This window comes from Cebus imitator, unplaced genomic scaffold (assembly GCF_001604975.1).
Source record: "Cebus imitator isolate Cc_AM_T3 unplaced genomic scaffold, Cebus_imitator-1.0 Scaffold85, whole genome shotgun sequence".
Taxonomy (NCBI): domain Eukaryota; kingdom Metazoa; phylum Chordata; class Mammalia; order Primates; family Cebidae; genus Cebus; species Cebus imitator.
This window is the reverse complement of record NW_016107400.1, coordinates 7,609,972-7,624,530: the sequence shown is the minus strand read 5'-3', so window position 1 is coordinate 7,624,530 and position 14,559 is coordinate 7,609,972. Positions and strand designations below refer to the sequence as shown.

At 44.6% G+C, this 14,559-nt stretch overlaps 1 protein-coding gene across 3 annotated transcripts in view; it reads right to left on the bottom strand.

Moving 5' to 3' along the window:
* The window catches only part of LCMT1 (leucine carboxyl methyltransferase 1), a 68,958-nt gene that overhangs the window by 42,898 nt on the left and 11,501 nt on the right, over positions 1-14,559 (bottom strand). For all 3 annotated transcript variants that reach the window (XM_037740601.1, XM_037740602.1, XM_017534432.2), the window contains exons 2-3: positions 8,520-8,611; positions 6,070-6,191 (exon numbers count right to left, since the gene is read on the bottom strand). In XM_037740601.1, the coding sequence (XP_037596529.1) occupies positions 6,070-6,191; positions 8,520-8,611 (214 nt within the window). The remainder of the gene's footprint in view (positions 1-6,069; positions 6,192-8,519; positions 8,612-14,559) is intronic.

Here is a 14,559-nt window from a genome sequence, read left to right as displayed (position 1 = left end):
GAAAGAAAGAAAGAAAGAAAGAAAGAAAGAAAGAAAGAAAGAAAGAAAGAAAGAGAGGGAGGGAGGGAGGGAGGGAGGGAGGGAGGGAGGGAGGGGAGGAAAGGAAGGAAAGGAAGGAAAGGAAGGAAAGGAAGGAAAGAAAAGAAAGAAAAGAAAAGAAAAGAAAAGAAAGGAAGAAAGGAAAGAAAGGAAAGAAAGGAAAGAAAGGAAAGAAAGGAAGAAAGAAAGAAAGAAAGAAAGAAAGAAAGAAAGAAAGAAAGAAAGAAAGAAAGAAAGAAGAAAGAAAGAGAAAAGTAGAAAAGTGAAGAAAATGCTAACTCTTCATGGGGTTGTGAGGATTAATGAGCCAATACATGTGGAGCTCATAGAAGAGGGCCTGACCTAAGTAAAATTATCACATGGGAATCCAAAGAGCCCGTGAGCTCTAACAAGAAGGGAAGTTATATTGTGTTTTGAATACTGCACAATATGCTGGAAGGAAGGTCCCAGGACAAGAAGGAAAGTGGGGCAGAAATCAAAAGAAAGCAGCACCCTAAAATGAGGTCTCTAGCATTCAAATCAACACTGTGTGTGCCTCTATTATTGCAGACACAGGTACAGAGATGTGGGCCCTGGCTCGAGATGTAACATTTATTTTTTCCTATGGCCTGTAGTCAAACAAATGTGAAAGACACACATACACACACACAAGCGCGCGCACGCGCGCGCGCACATGTGCATGCACAGCCCTGGTTCACCCATTCTGGGTGGCCGAGGCGGGTAATTTGCCTGAGTTCAGGAGTTTGCACCCTAACCAGTCATGTACAGATCATCCTATCATCCTAGTATTCTCTCCATGCCCTCCCTGCCATCCAGCCACCCAGTCCATCACTTACATGCCCTGCTGACGCCTCTGGAATCCCTCCACTCCTCCTGAGCTCTATACCTCCAGCCCAGACTGTCCCAGAGCCCCCTCTTGTGTCTCGAAGCTGCCCACTGCTGTGCACTGCACTATCCACTTCAGGCGGCCTTCAGCAGCTCTGCACACCGCTAGGACTCAGCAAGAAACAAGGCACTCTACAGCCCAGCCCACCTGCCCAGCCTCTCCTCCTCTCCCCGTCACCACTTATCCCAGAAATACAGAACTATGATTTAAAACAAAGAAGACTGCTGACGTCCAGAACCTGGTGATGGCTTCGCTGGTGGACAGCATGGAGGAAAAGGAAAGGTAAGGTGACATCTTGTTTCTGACTGGAGTAACTGGGCAGGTAAGAGAACCATTCATGGAGACAGTAACAGGAGACGAAGCACAGGTATGGAGGGATGGATGAATCCTGAGGTGTGAGAGGGTAGCAGACCCCCCGTGGACAGCATGATGGGGGCAGAAATCACCAGCAACCATATCCTAGTAGGAAAGTGACTCTTAAGAGCAAACATCAGGGCTGAGAAATACACAAAGACTGGTCCTCTGCCAGAATCCCAGGGGATCCAGCCTGGGCTTTATGTTTTTAAAACAAAAAAGGAGGGCTGAGTACAGTGGCTTACACCTGTAATCCCAGCACTTTGGGAGGCCGAGGCAGGAGGACTGCTTGAGCCCCTGAGTTCGAAACCAGCCTAGGCAACATAGCAAGACCCTGTCTCTACCAAAAATACAAATTATCCATGCATGGTGGCATACACCTGCAGTCCCCAGCTACTCGGGAGGCTGAGGTAGGAAGATGGCTTGAGCCTGGGAGGAGGAGGTTGCAGTGAGCCAAAATTGTATCACTGCACTCAACAGATCCAGATCCAGATCCTGTCTCTCTCTCTCTCTCTCTCTCTCTCTCTCACACACACACACACACACACACACACACACACACGCATCTCAGGACATCCCAGGATACCTGGGCTCACTAATCTGAGCTGTCTACACTTAGAGGTACAGCACATGCCTGTCAAGTAGGGCTATGCAGAAGCTATTTCACGATACATGAAGGACATGGGTAGAGGGGACATGGAAATAACTTTCACCAAGAATTTCAATTTCTACAACACTTTTAAGAACTTTTACTCACAGCATATGGGAAGTTAAAGATTATCTAAAATTCCAAAAGACAATGGGAACAATTAAAGGTATATGAATGAAAGATAGCGTAGTGTCCTCCAGCTCTTATGGGACTTCTTCCTTTTTAAAGAGCTTTCCCATGCATTAGCCAGCTGGATCCTCGTAAGAATTCTGAATAAGAGATCACTGTGGAGAAAGCTTACAAAACGCACACCTGGAGCTCTTAAGAAAGATATCCTGCCAGGCACGGTGGCTCACACCCGTAATCCCAGCACTTTAGGAGGCTGAGGCAGTTGGATCACTTGAGGTCAGGAGTTCAAGACCAGCCTGGCCAACATGGTGAAACGCTGTCACTACAAAAATACAAAAATTAGCCAGGCGTGGTGACATGCACTTGTAATCCCAGCTAATCAGGAGGCTGAGGCACAAAAATCACTTGAACGTGGGAGATGGAGGTTGCAGTGAGCCAAGATCACACCATGGCACTCCAGCCTGGGCAACAGAGTGAGACTCTGTCTCAAAAAAGAAAGAAAGAAACCTCGTTTCTTGAGAAGGGGGCAAAATGGCTGTGACAAGTGATGCTTCAACTTCTTATTCTGTAATTCTTGATAGCCCTTTTGACATTCCACCCCAAATAGCCTGCATGTGACTGCCTGGTATGGACGACACCGAGACTGAGATCAGCTGCCACAGGGCAGGGGGAACGGGGCATCACTGAGACCCAAAGGGGACTGAACATGGCTGACCACCTCACGGACTGCCAAAATTGACCCTGCTTCCCTCCACAAGGAGATGGAGGGAAGCAGTTTGTACGGATCCATTGTTCTATGGAACAATTCTGGAGACACCAAGAAATTAAGGCCCCTTAAACCCTTCAGGGTTTTACTCTCCCTTTATTCCTTTTCTTTTTTTTTTTGAGACAGGGTCTCCCTTGGACACCCAGGTTGGGGTGCAGTGGCACAATCTCGGCTCACTGCAGTCTCAACCTCTGGGGCTCGGGTGATCCTCCCACCTCAGCTTCTTGAGTAGCTGGGACTACAGGTGTGCACCACCAAGCCTGATTAATTTTTGTATCTTTTGTAGAGATGAGGTTTTGCCATATTTCCCAGGCTGGTCTCAAACTACTGAGCTCAAGCAATTCATCCGCCTCAGCATCCCAAAGTCCTGGGATTACAAGTATGATGAACCATACGTGGCCCTCTTATTCCTTTTTGTGACAAGACTGACTCTTCTTTGTCCTGTTCCTGCTCACTGCCAGCAGATGGGAGTCTTCAACCGTACAGACCTGGGCTTCTGAGATTTTATGGAACAAGCTCACACCCTTGATTCACAGCTAAACCTCTGCTGGTGCAACCTGGGAACCATCCCGGCTGGAAGGTGCATGAGACACTAAGACCCACAGACAAGGTTTTCTCTACACTTTTAGAGACAAGCACATACCTCAAAAACAGAGACTGGCAAACTGCTTCTGTAAAGAGCCAGAAGGTAAATATTTTAGCCCTTGCAGGCCAGATGGTCTCTGTTGTAACTACTCAACTCTGCTGTTATAACTGTCATATGGCTGCTGAAGCACAATATGCAAACAAATGGGAATGGCTGTCTTCCAATAAAACTTTATTTACAAAAACAGGCTGTGGGCCAGATTTGGCCATGGGCTACAGTTTGTAACACCTGTTCTAAAACAGCAAACAAATGTAATATATATATATATATTTTAAAAGAAACTTCAAACAAAAAAGGCCTTCAGCTCAATATAATTATCAGTCAAAATCAAAACATTTCCACAAAGAACTTTCAGACACTATACAGTCCTCCTTCCTCACGACTGACTGCCTTTTTCTAAGAAGGGGTACATAAGCCTCAGTGTACTTTGCTCAGAAATAAGAAGCTCAGGTTTATTAATTATTAACCCGCCTACAAGACAGGAGAAGAAAAATTGCGTGACAAGTCAAAGGGGTCTCAAGTCCAATGGAGGGATCTCTCCAGCAGCCTCTGTTAACACTGACATAGCACATTCTCTTACACTGTACTGTGCTCCAGTTCCTCACACCACAGCACAGGACAAGTCATTACAAAAACACAACAGGTCAGCTGGGTGCAGCGGCTCACTCCTATAATCTCAGCACTCTGGGAGGCCGAGATGGGTGGATCACTTGAGGCCAGGAGTTTGAGACCAGCTGGCCGACATGGTGAAACTCCATCTCTACTAAAAATACGAAAATTAGCCATGTGTGGTGGTGAACGCCTGTAGTACCAGCTACTAGGGAGGCTGCGGCAGGAGAATCGCTTGGACCTAGGAGGGGGAGGTTGCAGTGAGCCAAGATGGCACCACAGCACTCCAACCTGGGTGAGAGAGTGAGACTGTCTGAAAAACAACAACAAAGACGGAAAAACAAAGACACAACAGATGTACAGAAAAGGGAAGGTCACCCTCCTGAATAACCACAGAGGCTATGTGTGCAGAGGAAAGAAGATGAAATCTGGAGTTTAATGGGCAAATTCCTATGCTTGCGCCCTGTCCCCGAGCCTCTGACTATAGGATTCTGGAAGACAATCTTGCAGTCCCATTTCCTTCATCTGGGTAAAACACCGTTGGAGAGTTTTTATGTTAATTCATGAGGTCGCATATGTAAAAACACTTCACAATGTTAGTGATTCTATCTTGAGAAGAGAATGCAGAGGCAAACAAATACCCACATCACGTTGAGGCCACCGATTTCTCACTTCAGTAAGAGAAAGGCTGAGAGTTCTGATGACCAGACACCTTCGTATCAGGTGAACTGATTAGGGACAAAACAGATAAGCAGGTCTTGGTCAACATCCGCAAAAAATCTGGAGAAACGCACATACCTATTACTGTCACATGACGGACCTAATAGAAGAACCAAGCAAAATCTGTACAAACCTACAAAAGAGAAAATGCAATTGGTGAGGACTTTTTTTTTTTTTTTTTTAGAGATGGAGTCTTGCTCTGTCACCCAGGCTGGAGTGCAGTGGCACGACCTCAACTCACTGCAACCTCCGTCTCCTGAGTTCAAGCAATTCTCCTACTTCAGCCTCCCAAGTAGCTGGGATTACAGGTGCCCACCATCACACCCAGCTAATTTCTGTATTATTAGTAGAGATGGGGTTTCACGATGTTAGCCAGGCTGGTCTCGAACTCCTGACCTCAAGTGATACGCCTGCCTCAGCCTCCCAAAGTGCTGGGATTATAGGCGTGAGCCACCACAGTGAGGACTTTGTAGGGAAACCATTTGGCTATAAAAACTAAGTCCAGGAGGCCAGGCGTAGTGGCTCAGGCCTGTAATCCCAGCACTTTGGGAGGCAGAGGCGGGCAGGTCATGAGGTCAGGAAATCATCCCAGTATCTACTAAAAACACAAAAATTAGCCAGGCGTGGTGGCATGTGCCTATAGTCCCAGCTACCTCAGGAGGCTGAGGCAGGAGAATCGCTTAAACTTGGGAGGTGGAGGCTGCAGTGAGCCTATACTGCGCCACTGCACTCCAGCCTGGGTGACAGAGCGAGACTCTATCTCGGAAAAAAAAAAAAAAAAAAAAACTAGGCCCAGGAGTCAAAGACCGCTACTTGGGAGGCTGAAGTGGGAGGACTGGCTTAAGCCCAGGAGTTGGAGGCTGATATGAGCTGCGATTGTGCCATTGCACTCCAGCCTGAGTAACAGGGCAAGACCCTGGCTCAAAAAATAAAAAGTTACATATGCATGCATGGGCTCCCCATTTCAGCAATTCTACTGGTGGAATTTCTCCACCTGATATATTTCTACACATGCAGAGGGAAATATAAGGATTTTTATTATAGCCCCACTTGTAACAACAATTAGAGAAAACCTAAAATATCTGTCACTAAGGCCCTGTTGAGATAAAACAGGACTGATAGTCACAGGGGCATCTAGGCAGATGGGATAGGGGTGGGGGACAGGCTTTTGCTACATAACTTTTAATATTTTTTTAATTTCGAATTTGGTGAAAATCTTCCAAAAATTAAATCTAAACGCTTGGGGAGAGAGGAGGGGAATCTGAACATACCTTTAATCTCCAGAAGGTGGTATCCATCCCTGCCCCAAGGTTGATAATTTGACAATGACATTCTGTCTTCCGTAGAAATGCCTTTATAAGCTGACTGACACCATGGACTCGAGCAAAATATCCTGAGAGGGGTCACAGAAACAAGCTATCACCCAATGATGACAGAAATTATCCCTGCGAAGCCCACCCCAGCAGAAGAGCGAAACAGAAAGCATATGCTCTTCTGCAGTGTCAGGTTATTCTGCAGACTCTATAGGAGAAACGGCACCTTTTTTTTTTTTTTTTTTTTTTTGGTTAAAGGCATCTGAACCATATTTCAAGAAGCAATTAACTACCTTTGAAAAAGTGTGCTATAGTTTAATGTATGAAAAATAAGTGTTTTACATTGAAACGTCTGATCCAAATGGCACATGGAAATGTGCCTTTCATGGCTATAGTGAAAGCTACTCTGGACTCTGGTAAACCTGAAAATTGTGAGATCATATGAAAAAGAATACTATGGCTCAGGAAACTGAGCATATAAATGCTAACACAAAGGAAGCTATATCTGTTATCCTGTTCCTTTCATCTCCACCCTGAGTGGGTTAGGGTCTCTATACAAAAGGGGGGTCGCAAAGATCAGGAAATGGCTGCCTAATAAAATGACTTGCTACTAAAAATACAAAAATTAGCCAGGTGTCGTGGTACATGACTGTAATCCCAGCTTCTTGGGAGAATGAAGCACAAGAATTGCTTGAACTCAGGAGGCAGAGGTTTCAGTGGCCCAAGATTCCACCACTGTTAAGTTTTCAGGTGGAGGGTTGGGGAAAAGGTGATGGGAAATAAGGAAGAGAAGCCCACAAGGTCTGTCTGTGTTCTAAAGCTCTGCTGCTTGAAGTATATGCATGGCTGTTAACAGTATGTGACTATCTTAAGAACAAAATCTGATAGCATTTAGAAACTTTATTACAACTTGAGAGAGAAATTTCATGTCTGTTCAATCTAATAAATGATTTGGAATTGTACACTGTATAATTTTTCTAGATCATTTTTGTTGTATTTTACAGAGATATCATGCATGATGGATGGGACACTGAGGAAAAAATGTCCTCACCATTTGGGAGGTACTCTCCAATTTGGCTGCATTCTAAAGGTTCAAACCCAGGGTAGAAGAGAGGGGTGCTGCCAGGGCATGGGGTGGGGGTCTTCACCTGTGCCGCATTTATTAGGAAATCTGCCTCAAGAGCAGGGGAAGGAATGCCAAATCTTCTAAGCCTAGGACTACTGCTGTCAGCACCTCTGAGCCCTCCCTCATCTGAGAATTACCAAGTCTCACAACACTTTCCCTCCCACCCACAGTGAGGAACGTCAGCAAAGCTGTAAAAGACCCATGTCCTCTAGACTTACAACCCTCAAGCTATGAAAATAGGCAGAAATCTTCAATTTCCCTCCTTAGGGAAGATTCATAAACCCAGACAAGAGGCGTGAAAACTCAGATATGCTCAGCCTAAAATATACAAAAGCCTCTGGTATATCTCCTCATAGAAGGACCCAATTAAATCCACATAATTATTCCACATACCTAGATGAGCCATAGGCAAAATATTGCCCTTTCTCCCTCAACCAAACAGAGGAAAAGTCTTGATGTAAATTCTAAGAGACTCTCCCCCTCATACCTGTACTATAAAGCAATTTCTCCATATTTATTTAATCAGCATAGGCATACGTATGTGAAATATAAAGCTTCATGTATTTTTTTCATTGGGGAAAAAAAGTGATACCTGATATGGACAGTTTACAGTGAAAGATACTTAAATAGGCTTCAAACATGAAAATGAAGCTCAGCATCACCTATAAATAGGAGAAGTATTTTTAAAATTATAATATCATGTTTCATATGGCAGATTAACAAGTTTTTTTCCAATTCATTAAATTTAATAAAATTTCAAAAATGATTATGATTTTAATGGGGAAGTAGATATTGTGGTTTTTTGGGTTTTTTTTTACTTTAAGTTCCGGAATACATGTGCAGAACGAGCAGGTTTATTATGTGCCATGGTGGTTTGCTGCACCTATCAACCTGTCATCTGGGTTTTAAGCCCCACATGCATTAGGTATTTGTCCCAATGCTCTTCCTCCCCTTGTGTGTCATGTTTCTCTCCCTGTGTCCATCTGTTCTCATGGTTCAACTCCCACTTATAAGTGAGAACATGCAGTGTTTGATTTTCTGTTCCTCTGTTAGTTTGCTGAGAATGATGGCTTCTGGCTTCAACCACGTCCCTGCAAAGGACATGAGCTCACTCTTTTTTATGGCTGTAAACAAGTTATAATACACTGTGTTGGTGAGGATGTGGGGAAATAAAAACTTTTGTGCATGGCTGGAAAGGGAGCACACTGTGACTCCCTTCAAGAATGAACCCCTGAAACCTTAGGCAGCTGAGGTGCTGTTGAAGAGGGAGATGGTCACTTGCCTCTGTTGATTTCGGGGGCCTTCCTCTCTTTAGACAGTCTCACAAAGTGCTGGATGTAGGGGTCGTGCCAGTAGCCAATGCTTACTGCAAACCTGGAAGGGACGAAAAAGGAAGAAGGTGAGTAGAGATTGAGTAGGTTAAGCCAAAGTCCACTGCCAGGTTCCCGGGAACCGGGTCAAGGACCTCGAGGAAAACCAACCACCCACCTCAAAAGGCCAACTGCACATTTATGCCCCATTACACGTGTGAAGACTCAGCCATTCGTCCATCTTTATGTTCACATTACACTGCCCACCACATTTCCCACAGTGGGCCCTCTCACTCCCTTCCCTCATATTGCTGATTCATTTCCCAGGACCCTACACAGCAAACAACCTCACTTCATGCTTCATACTGATGTGCAGCCATATATTCACTCCGCAAACTCACTGCCCAGAGCTAGTCGGTTAATTCCACTAAATGAAAGGCCTGCGCCCAGAGGAAAAGAGACAGAAGTATCTGGCAAATGTCACCGATTAAGCTAAGTATTTCTCCTGACTCTGTATTAGGTGCCAATCATTCCATTCCTTTTAGCAAGGTCATAGTGGGGAAACTAGGAAGAAGTGAACAAAGCAAGCACAAACAAAACAATGTGGAAAATGCCACAGTAGCCTTAATTCTCTCTACCCAGTCTATACTACAAGGAGTTAAGGCTTTGTGTTTCAAGCCTGGGAGCTGAAACCCTGATAAGCACTGGAGGCTTTCTTGCAACCATGAGTGGAACCAACTTTAGGATGACTGAGGAGTCATGAAAAGAACCTGGATCCCAAGGGCCATGCTCAGTGGGATGCAGGGGTCGTGCCAGTAGCCAATGCTACTGCAACATCTACTTTGTGAGACGATAAGTGTCTTTACCTTTTTAGCCACTTTGAGTCAGGCTTCTGCTACTTGCAGCCCAAAGCATCCGAACGATGCCCTGAGTAATAGCCCTATTTCTTCTTGTCTGCTAAGTAAGGCGAAATTTAGAGTATGGTATGTCATGCCTCTGAGTTTCCAGAAGCAGATAATATAGCTTTAAATCTACTACTAAGGCTTACCTCTGGTCTGACTACAATAAGAGCTGAATTCTGTACAATCTCTCTCATCCATAGACACCCACGAGGAAGCACATGTTCAGCTGTTCCATGCAGCAATTCACCACAGAAACATGCAAAATAGTCACTAATGGACACGATCTGTTATACAAGCTCATACCGTCCAAGGAAAACAGCATACCAACACAGTCATTTTTGGGTTTTTTTGTTTGACTTTTTTTGAGACCGAGTCTCACACTGTCGTCCAGGCTATAGCCCAGTAGCACGATCTTGGCTCACTGCAATCTCCACCTCCTGGGTTCAAGCAATTCTCCTGCCTTAGCCTCCTGAGTAGCTGGGACTACAGGCATGCGCGACGATGTCCAGCTAATTTTTTTGTATTTTTAGTAGAGACAAGGTTTCACCATGTTGGCCAGGATGGTCTCAATCTCCTGACCTCATGATCTGCCTACCTTGGCCTCCCAAAGTGCTGGGATTACAGGCATGAGCCACCACACCCAGCCACCCATACAATTTTATAACAGTATACTTTAAAAAAAAAAAATGATTTTCAAACAATCATGACCCATTAATAAAATAAAATCAATTGATTTGCAAACCTGCATTACTTTTCAAAATGTCGAACAAAGTAAAACAATAGGATGCATTACATAAGGTAAAGGTTAAGACATTCGTGATACTTACTCCTGGCTTCAAGTCATTCTCCAAACTCCGCCTCCCAAGGTGCTGAGATTATAGGCATGAGTCATCGTGCCCAGCCTACTTTTGTTTTGTGTGTGTTGAGGGCGTAAGTGCAATGAAAAATGTATTTTCTTACTGTGGTTGGCAGTTTGGGAAACACTGTTTTCAAGGAAATTATATAGTGTCACCTAGTGGTAAAAGCCACATCTGCAGTTGAAACAAAAACCAGCAACCCACAGATGAGAATACTCATCCCAGTTTTAAGAATTAGAAGGGGCCTTGGAAATGATTTGGCCAACCCTAACATCAATGCAACAACAGCCAGTTACTGTTTGACTCCTTCCACAAGGAAGGCACTTGCCCAAAGCTGATCAAGTTGCCACCCTCTGGAAGCCACAACTTGCTGGACTTACAAAACTACTCTCTTGAATAATAAAGAGCAGGTTCTATCCTTCTACCTCCGGATTCTTCACACTATTCAAAAGGACTAGTTTAGTCAAGGAACATTGGGTGTCTGCCAAGTGCTAGGCACTGGGGGTACAGTGGTAAACAAGGAGAGAAAGGAGAGAGGCAGATATGACAAGATGATGAGGAATGAAGGCTGTGACTCGTGGAGAGGACGGTGACAGGGGAAAGGCTCTCTCAGAAGGTGATGTCCGTAGTGAGCCCTGGAGAATGGGAGAGTCAGGTGTCCAAGAGGCATTCCAGACAGGAGGAACGGCAGGGAGAAAGGCTCAGAGAACACACCAGAACGTCCAGTACAGACAGGAGGCATGGAGGCCAGAGGACAGTAGGATACTGGAGGGGAGGCTGGAGGGAGAAGCAGGCTCAGGGCACGGGGGCTGGCGGGCGTCTGGGACTGACCTCAGGAGCACCTGTCCATGGTCAGCGGTGCAGTGGAGAGTGGTGAGATGCGCGGGTCCACAATGCAGACACACCAGCCAGCCACTCCCAGCAGCTCCCACCTCCTAGTGCCCCTCACACTTTCCTCCTCCCCCTCCTCAAACCCAGGTCACTGCAACAGGTTTCTATGCACACGAGGAAAAGGGACGTCACTGTCCAGCCCATCGGAGTGGCCAAGATGAAAAGATTTGCCAGCCAGTGTTGGGCAGTGGGGAGGAGAGTGCTGTCGGCACTGCTGATGGGAGTTCTGAAGGGAGACAAGCAGCAAGTTTCAGGATTTACAGGACGTCAACTGGAGAGTTTCAGGATTTACAGGACATCAGCTGGAGAGTAACTGGACCAATTGCTGAGCAAATTAGCCACAAAACTATTATTTAAACTAACTTGGCTTTGGAGAGGGATAAGGAACAGGGCACTCAAGCTGCCAGAACCTTAAACTGGCACAATCGTACTGCAAGGCACCGTGATGACAAGTATAAAAGGCCTGAAACACATGCATACACAATGACCACACAATCCCATTTCTAGGACTTAACCTAAGAAAATCATCAAGAATGGGCACAAAGATTTCTCTGTAGGAACACTGAATGCAGAGTTATAATTTCAGGTGAAAAACTCGATTACAGATTTGATGTATAGGATGTTCCCAATTTTGTTAGATATATACACACAGAAGGCTGCCCAGAGCAGACACCAAAGTGTTAACAGCCCCATTATCTCTGTACCCTGCATGACAATGACACTATGCATCTAGTTCTGCCTGTCAATTTCCATTACACGTATCTGCTCACAAAACCCAGAGTATATAACTTCTACTTGTATAATCTGATTTCATATTTAAAGCCCAGATTCAAAGAATCAAACATCTCAGATTTGGAAAGACCTCGTTTTCCCCATCTTCTTTCAATACGCAAATGCTTTCAGTTTCCAAGACATTCACATGCCACCTGTTCAATTTACTGTGCCTTTAAATCACTTACTTTTTAAAAATACTTAGGTCTGAGGTGCTGCCTAATATTTTCTACTACCACAACACTAATAAATAGCTAACTATGAAAATGGTAAACATATGTGTACCACCTAAAATCATCTCGCTTTCCTCCCACAGAAAGACTGATCTGGTCCAACCACCTAATGCTTCATTCAAGAAGCATTTACTGAGTCCTATCTCCATGAGGGTCAGCTGGAACAATGGGGCCTTCTTCTGAAAGGTGTGAAATCCCCTCCAACAGGCATTTCCTCATCTGAGGCATCAAAGAATAAGAAGGGGCCTCCCTGCTGACCAAGTCTCTGAGGATCAAGCCTGGAGCCTCATTTACTGTACTTCTTTCATCGGCAGTCACCAAGTGCTTACTATGTGCCAGGCATTATTCCAAATGCTTGACAAAATATGAATACACACAAATAGGAACCCTCATAAGACCCTACAAGGCAGGCTCAGCTTTACAGATCAAGGTTCAGTCAGTTACATCAGCTGTGGAACTTAATTCTATTAACATAGGGAACTTATTCAAACTTAGCCACCTGGATTTAAATCTGCCCCCCATCTACATTTGTTGTTTACCTCATAACATCTGAGTTGCCTAAATAGTGTGTGTGTGTGTGTGTGTGTGTGTGTGTGTGTGTGTGTGTGTGTATACATGTAAGGCATGTGTTGCTGAAAGATGAGGATACATTCTGAAAAATGTGCTGTTAGGTGGTTGTTACGTAAATATCATAGAGTGCACTTACACAAAGCTAGATGGTACAGCTCGCTACACACCTAGGCTACAAGGTATAGCTCTTACTCCTAGGCTACAAACCTCTACAGCACACTGTACTGAATAATGTATACAACTATAACACAGTGATAAATATCTAAACACGGCTAACTTAGAAAACGTACCATATCTATGGATCACTTGAGGTCAGGAGTTCAAGATCAGCCTAGCCAACTCTACTAAAAATACAAAAATTAGCCAGGCATGGTGGCGGGTTCCTGGAATCCCAGCTATTTGGGAGGCTGAGGCACAAGAATTGCTTGAAACCAGGAAGCAGATGTTGCAGTCAGCTGAGATCACATCACTGCACCCCAGGCTGGGTGAAAAGACCAAAACTGTCTCAAAAAAAAAGAAAAACAGCAGTGACCTCCAAAAAATCCCCACCAAGTATTAATAGTTAAAAAAAAAAAAAAAAAAAGTACCATGTCTAAACATAGTTAAACACAGAAAAGGTACAGTAAAAATACGGTACAAAAGATAAAAAATGGTCCCCTTCTACAGGGCACTTGCCATGAATGCAGCTTGCAAGGCTGGAAGTTGCTGTGGATGAGTGAGTGACTAGTGAGTGAATGTGAAGGCCTAGGACGTTGTTATACACTATTTTTATTTATTTATATATATATATTTTTTGGGGGGGCTGGAGTCTTACTGTATCGCCCAGGCTGGAGTGCAGTGGCATGATCTTGGCTCATTGCAACCTCCGCCTCCTGGGCTCATGTGATACTCCTGCGTCAGCCCCCAAGGAGCTGGGATTACAGGCGTGCACCACCATGCCCAGCTAATTTTTGTACTTTTAGTAAAGACAGGCTTTCTCCATGTTGGTCAGGCTGGTATCGAACTCCTGACCTCGTGATCCACCTGCCTCAGTCTCCAAAAGTGCTGGGATTACAGGCGTGAGCCATCGCCCCCAGTGGTATACACTAAAAGCTTTCAAAACAATGTGCACTCAGGCTATGCTAAATGTTTACAATTTTTCTGTATCTAATTAGTTAACCTTAGCTTACTGTAATTTTTTAACTTATATTTAAATTTTTTCAACATTTAAACTCTTTTGTAATAACTTATCTACTGTGTAGAGTTTCCTGAAAAGATACTGCTTTCCTGATGAAAGGAAATAGACTCTTGAGAGACAGATATCCTTTCCTATTATTCTTTCTTTTTCTTCTTCCCTCCTGGAGCAAAGCTGCTCAAATGAACTAAGAATACCCTGCAGTTCTCTAGTAAAAACCTATCCTTACCCCTGCAAAATAAGCTGTGGAAGTGCTGACTCAATTTACAACCAAGTAACTTTGGAAGTCAACATTTTGAGCCATCAGACTGAAAGAATGCAATTTAGGCCAGGCGCAGTGGCTCACGCTTGTATTCCTAGCACTTTGAGAGGCCGAGGCAGGTGGACCACCTGAGATCAGGAGTTGAGACCAGCCTGTACAACATGTCAAAACCCCATCTCTACTAAAAATACAAAAAATTAGCCAGGCATGGTGTCGCACGCCTGTAATCCCAGTTACTCAGGAGGCTGAGGCAGGAGAATCACTTGAACCTGGGAGGCAGAGGTTGCAGTGATCCAAGATTGCGCCACTGTATTCCAGCCTGGGTGACAGAGCAAGACTCCATCTCAAAAAA